The sequence below is a fragment of the Pygoscelis adeliae genome, unplaced genomic scaffold, assembly GCF_000699105.1.
Source record: "Pygoscelis adeliae isolate BGI_AS28 unplaced genomic scaffold, ASM69910v1 Scaffold72, whole genome shotgun sequence".
NCBI classification, from domain to species: Eukaryota; Metazoa; Chordata; class Aves; order Sphenisciformes; family Spheniscidae; genus Pygoscelis; species Pygoscelis adeliae.
In genome coordinates, this window is record NW_008824286.1 from 949,206 (window position 1) to 961,301 (window position 12,096).

The 12,096-nt window shown below is 48.1% G+C and overlaps 1 protein-coding gene across 1 annotated transcript; it reads right to left on the minus strand.

The window, feature by feature from the left end:
* Window positions 1–3,512: 3,512 nt before the first annotated feature.
* LOC103912421 (perilipin-3-like) lies at window positions 3,513–7,166 on the minus strand. The gene is made up of 7 exons (XM_009318681.1): window positions 7,095–7,166; window positions 6,128–6,323; window positions 5,214–5,296; window positions 4,717–4,972; window positions 4,307–4,506; window positions 4,042–4,170; window positions 3,513–3,926 (listed from the first exon to the last, which is right to left on the minus strand). Exons 1-7 carry the CDS (start codon window positions 7,164–7,166, stop codon window positions 3,513–3,515), a joined length of 1,350 nt encoding a protein of 449 aa, XP_009316956.1.
* Window positions 7,167–12,096: the final 4,930 nt, after the last annotated feature.

Below are 12,096 nucleotides of genomic sequence, written 5' to 3' on the forward strand. Positions count from 1 at the left end.
CCAGTCACAGCATCCTCATTTTTCAGCACTAAGGACTGAAGTTTCATCTGGTTTCCACTGCAAGTTAATTCCAATAAGCTTTGAAGGTCTTAAAGTTCCCCAACCACAGGGACTTAAGGTCATACAAGAATTGGAACCCAGACAGCTCACACCTGAGCAGGGCCTCAGCTACCCAAGCAGCCCTTCAGGGAGGTCACAAACTTTAAGCATAGTGTTATTTTACAGCAGGCAACAGTGCAGCTTTTGCAGAAGGGATGAGAGCATCCAAGCGTGTCAAGAAACATGGAAGTGAAAAGGGGAAATTAAGCTCCTTGCAAGCAACTAGAGAGCTTTTGCCTTTCAGCACTTGCTAAGAACTTCAGTTTCCCAATCTATTGCCTTTGTGACAAAGCTGCTTGGGAAACCCTCCTTAAGCAGTTACCCTTGCCAGTTAAAGGTCTAGTAACATGTTGGCTAATGCCTCCTAACGGCTCATGAAAAATGACAGCCTTTTGGAGTGATGCCCAAGGTAGCCATCACCAATTGCCAGCACATTCCCTGACCTAGAAGTCAGATATTTGAACAATGAACAGCAGGGACTGAATAAAGAAAGGCAGAAGTACATGAACATGAGAATTAAATAATTAAAATATTAAACAAACTGGCAGAGGGAGATGAGGTGGCATCTACCAAGAAGGAAACAAGGAGCAAGTGCCCTTGTGATTACATTTAAAATTCAAATCAGCCTCTAACTGAGCTATCACATGTGACCACAGCATAAGCAGGGAGGAACAGCAATAGGGGAGGGTAAGATATAATCACTTGCGCTATAATTATCAGAATCAAGGAACATTACATCATTCCCAAAGGCTGCTGATAGCCAGAAGAGACACTTCAAAACATGTCTTCCCTGCTGAGGTGTTTGTCTAGGGTTGTCACATTACCAATGCATTTCTTATTTCTGTCCAAAAATGACTCAAAAATAAGTGTTGATGTTCAGACAAACAGGCTTGAATAAAATGGAGAACAATCTGGATACTTTCCCAGAGCTCAGATAACTTTCCATCTTAAACATTGCAGAAAGCCAGTCCATTTGTCACTCCCAGTTTCTTTCCACTTTTATCCTGCTGTCTCTGCAGCATGGATGAGACCACAAGGGTAAGAGCAAATAAGAAGAAAGTCAAACTATTCCTAGCCATGGCTAGTCTTGGCAAGAGTTTTGCCCTTCTTGCTTGGCCTAACACATCTCAATGGTTCCCTGAGTCTTTGGAGGTTAAGCAAGAGGTAAAACACATGCAGAGGTTTTCTTCTCAAGTGGAGCTTTAGGAGCTGCCATGAGAAGGTCATTTTAGCCTGTTGTAGGCCATGGGGACTGTAGCAGCAGAAGACCCACAAAAGCCTTACAGGTGCTGGGCTGTCCTGCATGAGCTCCAGCACAGGGAACCAGGGAGACCCCAGCCACATGCAGCATTTACGTTCCCGGCTGCAACCACAGAGGGCCCCATGGGTTGTGCACCAGACCTCCAAGGTAAGAGCAACCAGTAGTGTTTGCAGGAAATAGATTTAATCAACAAGCAAGATGATTATGCCCAGTGATCCATAGGCAGAAGCAGCATGATTTGCTAGGATAAGCACTGTATTAATATAGATCAGATATACCTAATATTGATCTGTCAGTGCAGCACAGGAATGTCTGGCTATCTAAAAAGCATCTTTAATCAGACAAGTTTAAAAGCAGGATTCAGGCACTCCTAGGTAGCGAGGTGCAGTTTTGCTATTGAGAAGGCAACATATAGCCTATTTCCTACCAAGCAGCAGGACTAGCTCTAATGCCACTTGCAGTTACTGCCTCATTTCCCACCCAACAAGTTCAGCTGTAATTACATTAGGCAGACTGGATCTGCCTCTCCTTAAGCTCTTTGCCAGAGAGATGTTGCTTGGCAGTAATCAGAGAGCATGCAGTGGATAGATGACCACTGCAATTTATCTCTCAGATCTCAACAATAGCTTGGCCTGGCAACTTAGATTGGCTTATTATTTTGCCTTCAACACAAGCTAGTTGCTACATGAGGAACACAGGTTAGACAGTTGTCTGATAGCCTTTCTGACATGCTGAGCTCAGTGAAGTTGGATCCAAAGCTTTACTACATCAGTGGAATAACCGATGCCAAAACCCAAGGACCACATGGTCCTGCCACAGTACAGCACTAAGCCATTACACATAGTAATGTAGGATTGGGTGTTGTTGGAACAGCATTCACTTCTGGGGGGATGTTCCACCTCTTCACATCTATACTTGCTCTCCCCAAGAAAACCCTCTCCCCTAGTCTCTGTTTCTGACCTGCCAGAAACAATTTTAACAATCTTTTTAAACAATTAATTCTAGAAGAAGCAGTACTCACGTTGGGAGCAGATTCTACTTCTTTCCTTGAAGGTGGAAGGACAAGAAGCAGAAAGCAGAGCTTTTCATTTAGAAGTTCAATAGGCATTTGGTCTGTCAGCCTCAGCTACATCACTGTCTAGCAAGTCTGAAAGCACTGGGCTGTTCCAGTTCTTTGGAAGAGGGTCATACATGGCAGCTGAAAAGCTCTTAGCTCAACTGAAACATCTCCTGGCCAGGAGAGGTCAGTGCTGATAGTAAGTATCCATCACCTACACCCTAACAACTCTCCATCAAGGAGTCCGCATCTCTCCCAGGCAGCCACTCCTGCAGCCTACTACCCCACCACAGACTGGAGTCTTCACCAGGTAGCAGCAGACAACTACAGGAGGAGAATTAGACCTAGGAGGACCAATGACAAGGGATGCCAGGACCCTGACAGCTCCCTACAGCTTCTCCAAGCATGGGAAAGTGCCAGGAGGGCACATGCATGCCTCCAGGCTTGGGAGTGAGAAGGAATTACAACTTGGTACTTCCCAGGACAGTACCAGGTCTTACCAGCTGCAATCCTTACTGCTCACCAGTTCGTGCATTCCTGACTGCACCATGCCACATCAAGGACTAGGTAATAGATAAGAGTACAGTTCACATGTTGAACAATACTCACTCTTGCAGTCTCTCTCCAAAAGAGACTAGAGACAATAAGTATTTTTGCATGCAGTAGTTTTATTTTAAACAGTTATGACCAGTACAAGCAACTTCTAGGAAGAGAATTTTTTCATATTTAATGCTAGCTGAGGGTTTAAGACCAACAGCAACCATTGTATTGAATATTGGCAGCGCCTGCCTGGATACACTGATGAAAAACCATACCATGGACAGCTTGCTAGGGAGGTGGGAGCACTGCAGAGCTTCAGCTCTGTTCTCCTCCTGGCCCAGACCTCAGCCACCATTCCTAAAGGCAGCTACAAGCACTTAAGAGCGGCCCTGCTACTTCCACCACCTTCCTTAGAAGCTCCTATGGATTTGTTTACTAGTGCCCAATAATCATCCAAGATGTGACAGCTCCATCCTCAGCTGGAGAGAGGATTTACATAAGCTAAGACCAAGCTGTCAGTCATACCAGGCAGGCCTGTGCTCATGGCCTTATCCCTTACATGAGGGTGGTGGAAGCTTCATGATCCCCTACTCCTGCTGTCTCTGCTTCCTTCTCCTGCAAGGGTTCCTCCTCCGGTGCGGTTTCCACCTCCTCCTCCCTGGGGGAGAAGGGTCCCACCAGCCAGGACAGAGGCTTGTTGTTCTTCAGGTAGTCCAGAAGCTCCTCCATGTACTCCTGGATCACAGCCAGCTTCCTCTGGCTCTGGGTCAAGACACTGCTGGACAAGTCCTGGAAGGAGTTTGCTGCTGAGAAAGAAGCATGAAGCTCCTCTATGGTACTAAGAGATTGTTTCACCTTAACCTGAAGGCTTGAGGGAAGGCCCTGGATAGCAGACACTATTTTACAGCAGGTGATTTGCAGTTGCTGTGTGATACTGCGTGCCATAAGCAGGGCCAGAGACTCCATCTCCTAGGAGGAGGCAGGAAAGACAATATCAGACAAGTGAGCTACCTCCAAAAGAGACTTGTAAAAAAGAAAGTCAGGGGGATACCCAGAGCCCTTTTCTTCTCGCCCCATGAAGTACCTCTGGCTCTGCAGAGCTTTCATCTCCACTCTCTTTGGAAGACTTCCTACTCAAGTCCAGCCACATCTGGTGTAGTTTCTCCTGCCCCTCCTGAAGCTTTTGATTAAAGCCTTGCTTAAATGCTTCAATCTGTGGCAGGGGAAGATCAGAGTATCAAGACAGACAGATCTGCTGGTGAACAGCACAGCTCTTTATCATAGCAATGAAGTTGAGACCAAGCCAACAGTTTGGTCTCCCTCCTGCCAGAAGACCAGGGTCTACCTACCAGTTTAATGATGCAGTGAAGCTGTGCAAGGGCCTCCTGCATGCCCTGCCAGACCTGCTTAATTTTGTCTGTTGAGTGCAGGTAGGCAAACAGGCGAAGTTCATCAGAGAGAGACCCCAACCGCACAAAGTACCTCCTCTTCTCCTGCTGCTGCTCCACAGACATTATGTCTGCACCCTCCTCAGATGCTGCCAGCTTGGCTGAGGAAAGAGACAGTATCTGCAAGTGGCTGACCAGAGATGTTTACCACTCAGAGTAAACAAGTACCAGGAGATCTTGGACTAGGAGCTGGGTAGCCTCCAGCATGGCACCCATTAGCCCCATTCCAGAGTAGTGGGGTGAGGAGTGGGGCTGACCATCTCCAGCATAACAGTTCCCATTACAAGCAGTCACATATACTGTTTCCTTACCTAGTTCCTCATTTCCGATGGGGAGAGAGTTGTCTTCTGTTCTCCCTAGCACAGCTTCTGCTCTGCTTATAGCCATCTGGTCCACTCTGGAGTCCATAACCATCCCCACATTGCTGGTCACTGCAGATCTGGCAGCCTCCACACTGCTCTGAAGAGTCTCCTTAGTTACATCTATCACCTCCATCACCTTGCTGCTCACAGCATCCTTTGCATCAGCCACTCTGGATGACACCAGCTCTTTTGTGTCAGAGATAATCTGTGGAAGGGGAGACTTATGTCAGATAAGGGATTGGGTCAGGTAGTGCACTACAATTCTAAGTTGCACCAAGAGGACAATTAGCAATGTCTGCTAAGTATTTGCTCCTGTAGGAGCTTGCACTATGCACCCAGGGGTAGTTTGTCACTCATATGAAAGCCTACTTCACTCCCAAGGTTAGAAACCCTGCAAGGACCAGGTCCCTCTGCCAGCAAGGAACAGCACAGCCTTTGATTCTTACCTGGTCCACTGGCTTTTGAAGGAGTGGGAGCGTTTCTCCTAGTTTATCCAAACCCTTGGAGGCATACTCACTTGCTGCAGCAACTGGGGGGAAAAAAAAGTGTCAAAACTTGTTTTTCCTGCAATTCCATCTCACAAGTCCTACCTTCCTGAGCATGTTGCTCTGCAGGGAGCCTAGATGAAAGTCTCCATCCAGATCACCAGGCCAGGTGTGTTGTTGTAAGCTGAATTTGTAGAGCAACTTGTCTTAGTCTCCTCATAGATCTGTTCAATTTGACAGCAACCAATTTCTACTTGTATGGATATAGCCACCTACACGGGACCCACTCTTGCAGCTTCTTGAGCTCTTGAGTAAAGAGATGCATAACCCTCATTTCTGCCCAAGCCTCCATATCCTGAGGATCCAGGATCACATAGTAACTGACAGTAGGGGAATGCCTACTCTGGACTTCAAGTGAATGCAGGCCTACCACATGGACTGTTTTGGCAGACACTTGCCATTAGGAATAGCCCCTCTCCCTCCAGAAACTTAGAGCTTCTTCTCAGATGCCATGTTCTTTAAGGGCCATGGCAGATGGGACCTTTAGATGTAAGAGTCCAAGAGGAGGCTTCTTCCCATCACAACCACAAGCTTGTAAGAATCCAACTGTAAGCAACTGCCACCTAATACTTTGGACATTGCAAGATCAGCCTTAGGGTAGTCAACAGAGTCAAGTCCTGGTCCTCCAGGGAGCAACACTCGATCACACTACTTGGACTAGGACTCAGCTTTTTAGCCTTACTTGTAAGCCAGGAGTCCTTTTACTATGGTGATGGAGAGGCACATTTCCACATCCTAGCGCTCCTTCCAGAACTAGAAGGAGCCAGAGGGTCCCTCACAGGCAGGTGCAAGCCTGCCCTTCCACAGGGGATTACCATGAGGCTCCAGTGTGGTCAGAACTGGCTGCACACAGCTGGCTGTGGCTTCGGTCACACTCTTCACTCCTGCTTCTGCTGCATCACACACAGATCTAACGTAGGGGTGGCTATCCTTAGCGGAGGCATAAGCTGTAGAAACCATGTCACAGGCAGAGCTGACCAAGGTCAGGTTAGCCACCTGATTTACTTCATCCTAGAAGAGAAAAAAGCTATGAAGCTTGCATACATGACACTGAACTTCCTATGCAGTGCTGCCCCAGAACTTCCTCTCATGTTTGCCTGTTCAGGTCACCTAGTCTGACTGAGGAAGCAAGGCTTGCCCTTCTTGAAGAATTGCTTTAAAAATCTGCAACTCAATTGAGAAACAAGCTGTGGGGCATTGACACTTATGGTTGGTCCATTGTAGCAAGGTCTTCCTCTAGTGCAATGCTACACAAGGAACAGCTGAATTTGTGGACAACCTCAGTGCTTCTGGACCCATATCCAGCTCTAATTGGTTTGGCATAGCTATTTAACAACCTAGTCCTTCAGGAAAAGCTTCATCAGAATAGGACCAGGCTGGTTTTGAGTCGACAGACATTACGCTAGTCTGCAAGAAGCATGCTGCTGGTCATGGAAGTAAAGCAAGTGCAGCAGGTTTCAGGACTGCTGAAACATAGGAGCCTTTCCACAGAAGCACTGTATGCAGCAAGCCAGGATCTTGACCTCAGAGTTAGAGAAACACATCTCCTAGCCAAGAACCAGACTATTTTGCTTAGCCTAGGAGGTTACTTACAGGGTCTTCAGGCCTACTTTTTTGGTTGTGCTGCCACCCACATTTCCAGAGAAGCTGCAAGGTACAGCCTGAGCAGAGGAAACACTCCTCCTTTTGTGGGGGCTCAGCTCCCCCCAGCCACAGCAGGGCCACCGCCTCATACCTACACCCAGGAGCTGCCACTCACTGCATCTCACACGGAGCACCTACCTGCTGCTCCTCTTCCTTCACCTCCAGGAAGCTCTTGGCAGCTTCCTCTTTGTCAGGCATAGCAGAGGCCATTGCAGCTGAAATGCAAGTAGTACCATGGTTTAGGAAGAGAAAAAATAGACAAAGCAGCTGGTGAGCCTTCCCTCCAACTTCATTAAAGGGAGCAGTTCCTTTAGTACCCATTAAGGGAAGATCCCAAAAATGAGCCTCTTTGCCTTACAGAAGGAAGGCAACTGTGATTCTTGTAAAGCCACCTAGTATTTAAGTTTCACATAGTTTATGGCATCAGAGGAATGATGAGAGAGTCCTTCCTCACCCAAGAAAGCTCTTGTCAGACAGACCATAGGGCTTATCATCAATATGTTTAGAAGAGTTACCCCCTTTCTTCCCACAAAGGTTTAAAAGAAGTCTTGCATTAAAAGAGCTAATAACAGCAGAAGTAGAAAAAAAAAGCAGTTCAAGAAGTTGCTCTACTATTGTTAGCACAGCCCAACCTGAACTAACATTTCACTCAAAACCAGCACAGGCTGTACCTAACCTTTCAGGCAGGACTACAAAGCAACCTTATGTTAACTAAGAGTAATTCCATTCTGTAATTAAGCCAAGTAATAAACATCTAAACACAAACCAGGAGTTCATAGAACAATTACAGCCTTAACATCCCAAAGTTTCCCCTGAAAATTTGATAACAGTACCTTTTTGTCCTGTTAGAGGTGAGCAGAACACCAGCAAGGAAGAACCAGACACCACACCATACCCCATCACCCCCACTCTGCCTTTTTATACTGGCTGGGGAAGGGGTGTAAGGAGGGACCCTCAGTGATTGACAGCTCTGGGAAGCAGCAGAAAGGAGCCAGTCTCTGTCCTAGCCAATTAGAGGTGGAATGGGGCAGAGATGGGCCCTGCTGTGGCTCGTTAATTACTCTGTAATCAGGAAGGTACACCTTGCCCTGTGTAGAGGAGCTCCCTTCAGAGGCCAGTGCTCCTGCAAAATGAGAGAGGCATTGCTGGCATGGACCATGCACCCTCTATCACCTTGCCTCAGATCACGTACCATCTGGACATGGCAATTAGTTTTGTTTCTCTTTTTGACGGGAAGCAATAATGAGAAAAGAAAAGCAAATATAGTAAAACAAATCCAGAGAAGGACTTCACACCTAATGTGGGATTCCTAATGCTTTTATCTGCTAGTGCTTAATGTTTAATGACAGAAGTAGCTGCTCAGCTGCTGCCTAATCTTAGAAGCACTGGAACTCAAGTTTCTCATCTTGAAGTCCCCAGAGAGCCTGGTCTCTCTGCATCTTCCCCAAAGACCTGCAGGGTGAGCATCCTGTGCATAAGACTGAGTAGTAGCCAGGTTAGCCCTCTTCTGCTTGGGTTCAGCGTGTACTTTCAGGGCTGATCTGACTCGTGCCATCCACCTCAGACAATCCACTTTCCTTCAAACACAATTGCACAACAGCCTGCTGATCTTTGCATGCATTTTGGGAATTGCAGCTTCCATTCATCCCTGTGCTGGGGGTGGAATTTGGACACCCGGCAGCCTGGGGGAGGACCAGCCATGGTCCTAGAGCTTCACCTTGTTGCAGAAAGACCCTTCTGATTCACTGGGTCTCAGACCGTGCAGGGACCTGCCTTGTGGTGGTGGGCACCATTAGCAGGAATAGGGAAGCCAACAGTGTCTGGGTCCTGTCAGGACTCTCCCTGTGTGCAATCTAGTGACTTTAAAATACAGAAGTCTTGGAAATGGCTTTTGTTTAATTTACAGAGGATCAATTATAATGAACAATACATCCCAGGAGCAGGGGGTTTCCCACAGATCCATGTCTTGGGGCTGCCTTTCTCCAGCTTCTCTGATGATTAATGGAGAGTGAGTCACACCGTGTCCTTCTCTTCAGAGGAGGCATTGCCATGGACCCCTCTCCTCCTGGGCCACCTCTTCACCTGATTTTATTGGGATCTTGAGGCCCTTGATGTTCTGTTAAACCTGAAATCAATGAGCAGTTCATATATTATATGAGGGAAGGGAAAACCGAGTCACATGAATGCACACAGAACATGGCTCTTTTTGACACATCAGGATAAAGAGAAATAAGGACACAGTGATGGGGACACAACAGCCAATCAAGGACAAATCGCTGACATTCATTTGATAGCAGTGGAAAGGACTGTTGCAAAAGAGCAACACTATCTCTCCAAAACACTGCACATGGCCCAGTTTTCATGTCATCACAATTTGGTGAGATCTTGCAAAAAAGAAAAAGTTAAATTCGCTGTACACTCCCAGGGCAGCCAGCCTGGGAAGGCAGCACTGTCTGTACGGTCGATGATTCAGGCAGTTGCGTGCAGTCTCATTGGAAAGCTTTGAGTGGGAGTGGGTTGTTTCAGGTATCCTCTTAGTACCCTGACCCCGCTAAGGGTCACTGCTTTACTTCTATGCATGCATTGTCCAACGTTTCAGCAAGCCTGTTGTTGAGTGGGAGTTCAACACTGAAGCTTTGCAGGATCAGGGTTGATGTGATTTTGTTTTGCTTGCAGGAGAACACATGAGGTGTTTGTGTTATAGCCTCCATCCAAAGCCCCAGGTCCTCAAATACAGTGCCTGTCATTGCCTTCACTTAAAGAGAAAATCAGAAGAAAAAACTATGAGTAGGTGGCACCAGTGTCATGTCAGCTTGGATGTGCTCTGCTGTTACCTGCCAGAGGAATCTGGATCCCGGTGGCAGAGCAGACAGGACTGGCACCCACCCACACATGATGTGAACTAAATTACCTTCCTCCCTTTCCAGTATTCATGAGCTCAGTCCCATCCAGCATCCATCAGGATACCACAGCAGCTACAGAGCTTTATGTTAACAGCCAGTTTCCCCGTGCAGGGAGCAGCCTGTTCCCTGCTCCTGCAGCAGAGCAGACACCCCAAGGCAGCCTGTGTCCCACACCATCCCGTGCAACCCCTGTCCCTCATGTGCACGGTGGGGGACAATGTGCAGAGCCCCAGAAGACCTTCCATATGAACAAACAGCACAGCCCTCCAAAACCAGTTATGTATTGTGAAATAGCCACAGAGAATATGTTGGATGTCTTCCCTTCATATGCATCTGGCAAGGAAAACAAAGGAAACGTTAGCCCTGGGCAATGTCCAGATATAACCCACATGCTGGCTCCCCAAACATCCCACCTCACATGATGGCATCTGGGCTGCAGAGACCTAGAGGCTGCCGTTTTGCTGGGCTCATGCTCTGGGCAGAAGGTGCTGGGTTACACGTGCTGCCTCCACACTCCCTGCAAGCACGCCTGGGAGTGAAGAGCCCCAACAACCTGCCCCAGGCACTGCCCAAGAGGCAATCCACTGTTTGCACAGAGGAAGCCCTCACAAGCACTCAGCGTCAGTGCTGGGGTCCCAGCAGCAAAACAAGAAGTTGACCAGCTTGACAGTGAAGATGCACTTTCTACAAGAGATGGTTCAAAGCTTATGGATGGTTCAGGTGAAGCAGCTTAAGACAAGACAATGCTGTCTCTGAGCCATCTTCTTCCTCAGAGTGGCCTGCTGAGACCTTCGCTTGATGAGGTGAGAAGCCTCATTCCAGCTCATGGGACTCTCCCAGGTTCACCCAGGACTTCTCTGGGCATGACCACAGGCATTTTTTGGCTTAGTCACCTCGAGACCACATGCAGACAGAAGTGGCTCTGCACAGCTTACTATGGAAGATGTGGTGGTCACACCATGTTGTGCTACCTTGAGGAGGAGGCTGGTGGCTGTTGGAACAGAGGTGTCCAAAGGCAGGATGGTTGCATATCTCACCATTTTTACAAAGCATGAGTCAAAAGTGTCGCAAGTAAGGTATCAGGCCCTGGAAAAGTGTATGGACAAGTGTCAAACTGCCTTTGCCCCCCAGAGCCATAGAAGGGAGGTCCACCAGGAGTGAGGCCAGAAACGGTAAATCACAAGAGTCTGGAAGTCCCTTAGACTGTGGTTGGTTTAACTATTTACTAAGCAAGTCCCTCTCTTTTGCTACAGAGCCTGAGTGTCTTTGTACTTATAGAAATGCAAATAGACAGGCTAAATTGGGCTTGTCCTGCACAATGTCTGATCTCTTGGAAGGCAGTGTTCACCAAGCTCTGGACACATCTGCACACCTGAGGGTCCTGCGTGCCCATGGCTCACATCTCATCCCTGCTCTGGGGTAGCTGCAGATGTGGGCTTCTGGTCCCTCATCATGTGTCTAGAGGAGGGACCAGCCCAGTCGAAGCCCTGACAGCCCTGAGGAGCACACACCACCTTCGTCTTTGCACCTGACAGTACAGGTGGGACTAAGTATGTGACGTAGCAGACTTCAGAGTCAAACCATGCATTTGGGAGTGCCCAAAACTGCCATCTGAGGGAAGGGTTGGTGTCTCCAGCTGTGTGAATAGCTGTGCTGGAAGTGCAGCAAGGAGACAGGTCAGTGGGTGCCAGGGCTACAGGTCCCCACGTGGAGCACAGCCGCCTGCCGTGGGTGTCGGGGGGGACCCATGCCAAGCAGCTGTGTGGCACACTGAGAAGAGCCTCAGATCTCAGCTGGGGCTTCATAGGCTTTAACCAGTGTCTAACATTTGCACTAGGTCCCTCCTAGAGCTAGTCCTGGCACTAGGAGCCAACTTCAATGATCTGACTGCTGTGGGAAAGGCCGCAGCAGCCGTGTTCGCCCATGGTGGTGGCAGTGTCTGCCGTTGCACACCCAGTTGATGGAAACCAGACTAACGTGGTATGGAGCAGCAAGCGTTGCTGGAAACGATGCTCACACAGCTGGTTACAAAACACGGTTCCTTTCAGCCCTGTCCTCAGCAGGATGCCGTGCAGGACTCCTGCTGCCGGAGCCAGAAAAAGAAGAAGATGGCAGATCTTTACGTGGCAGAATAGTGGGGAGCCGGAAAAGCTAAACCAGGGAGGAAAACAGACTTTAGCAAGTCCTTCATAAACACAAAACAGCTACCCTGCTAAATCCAAACAACTCGAATGAAA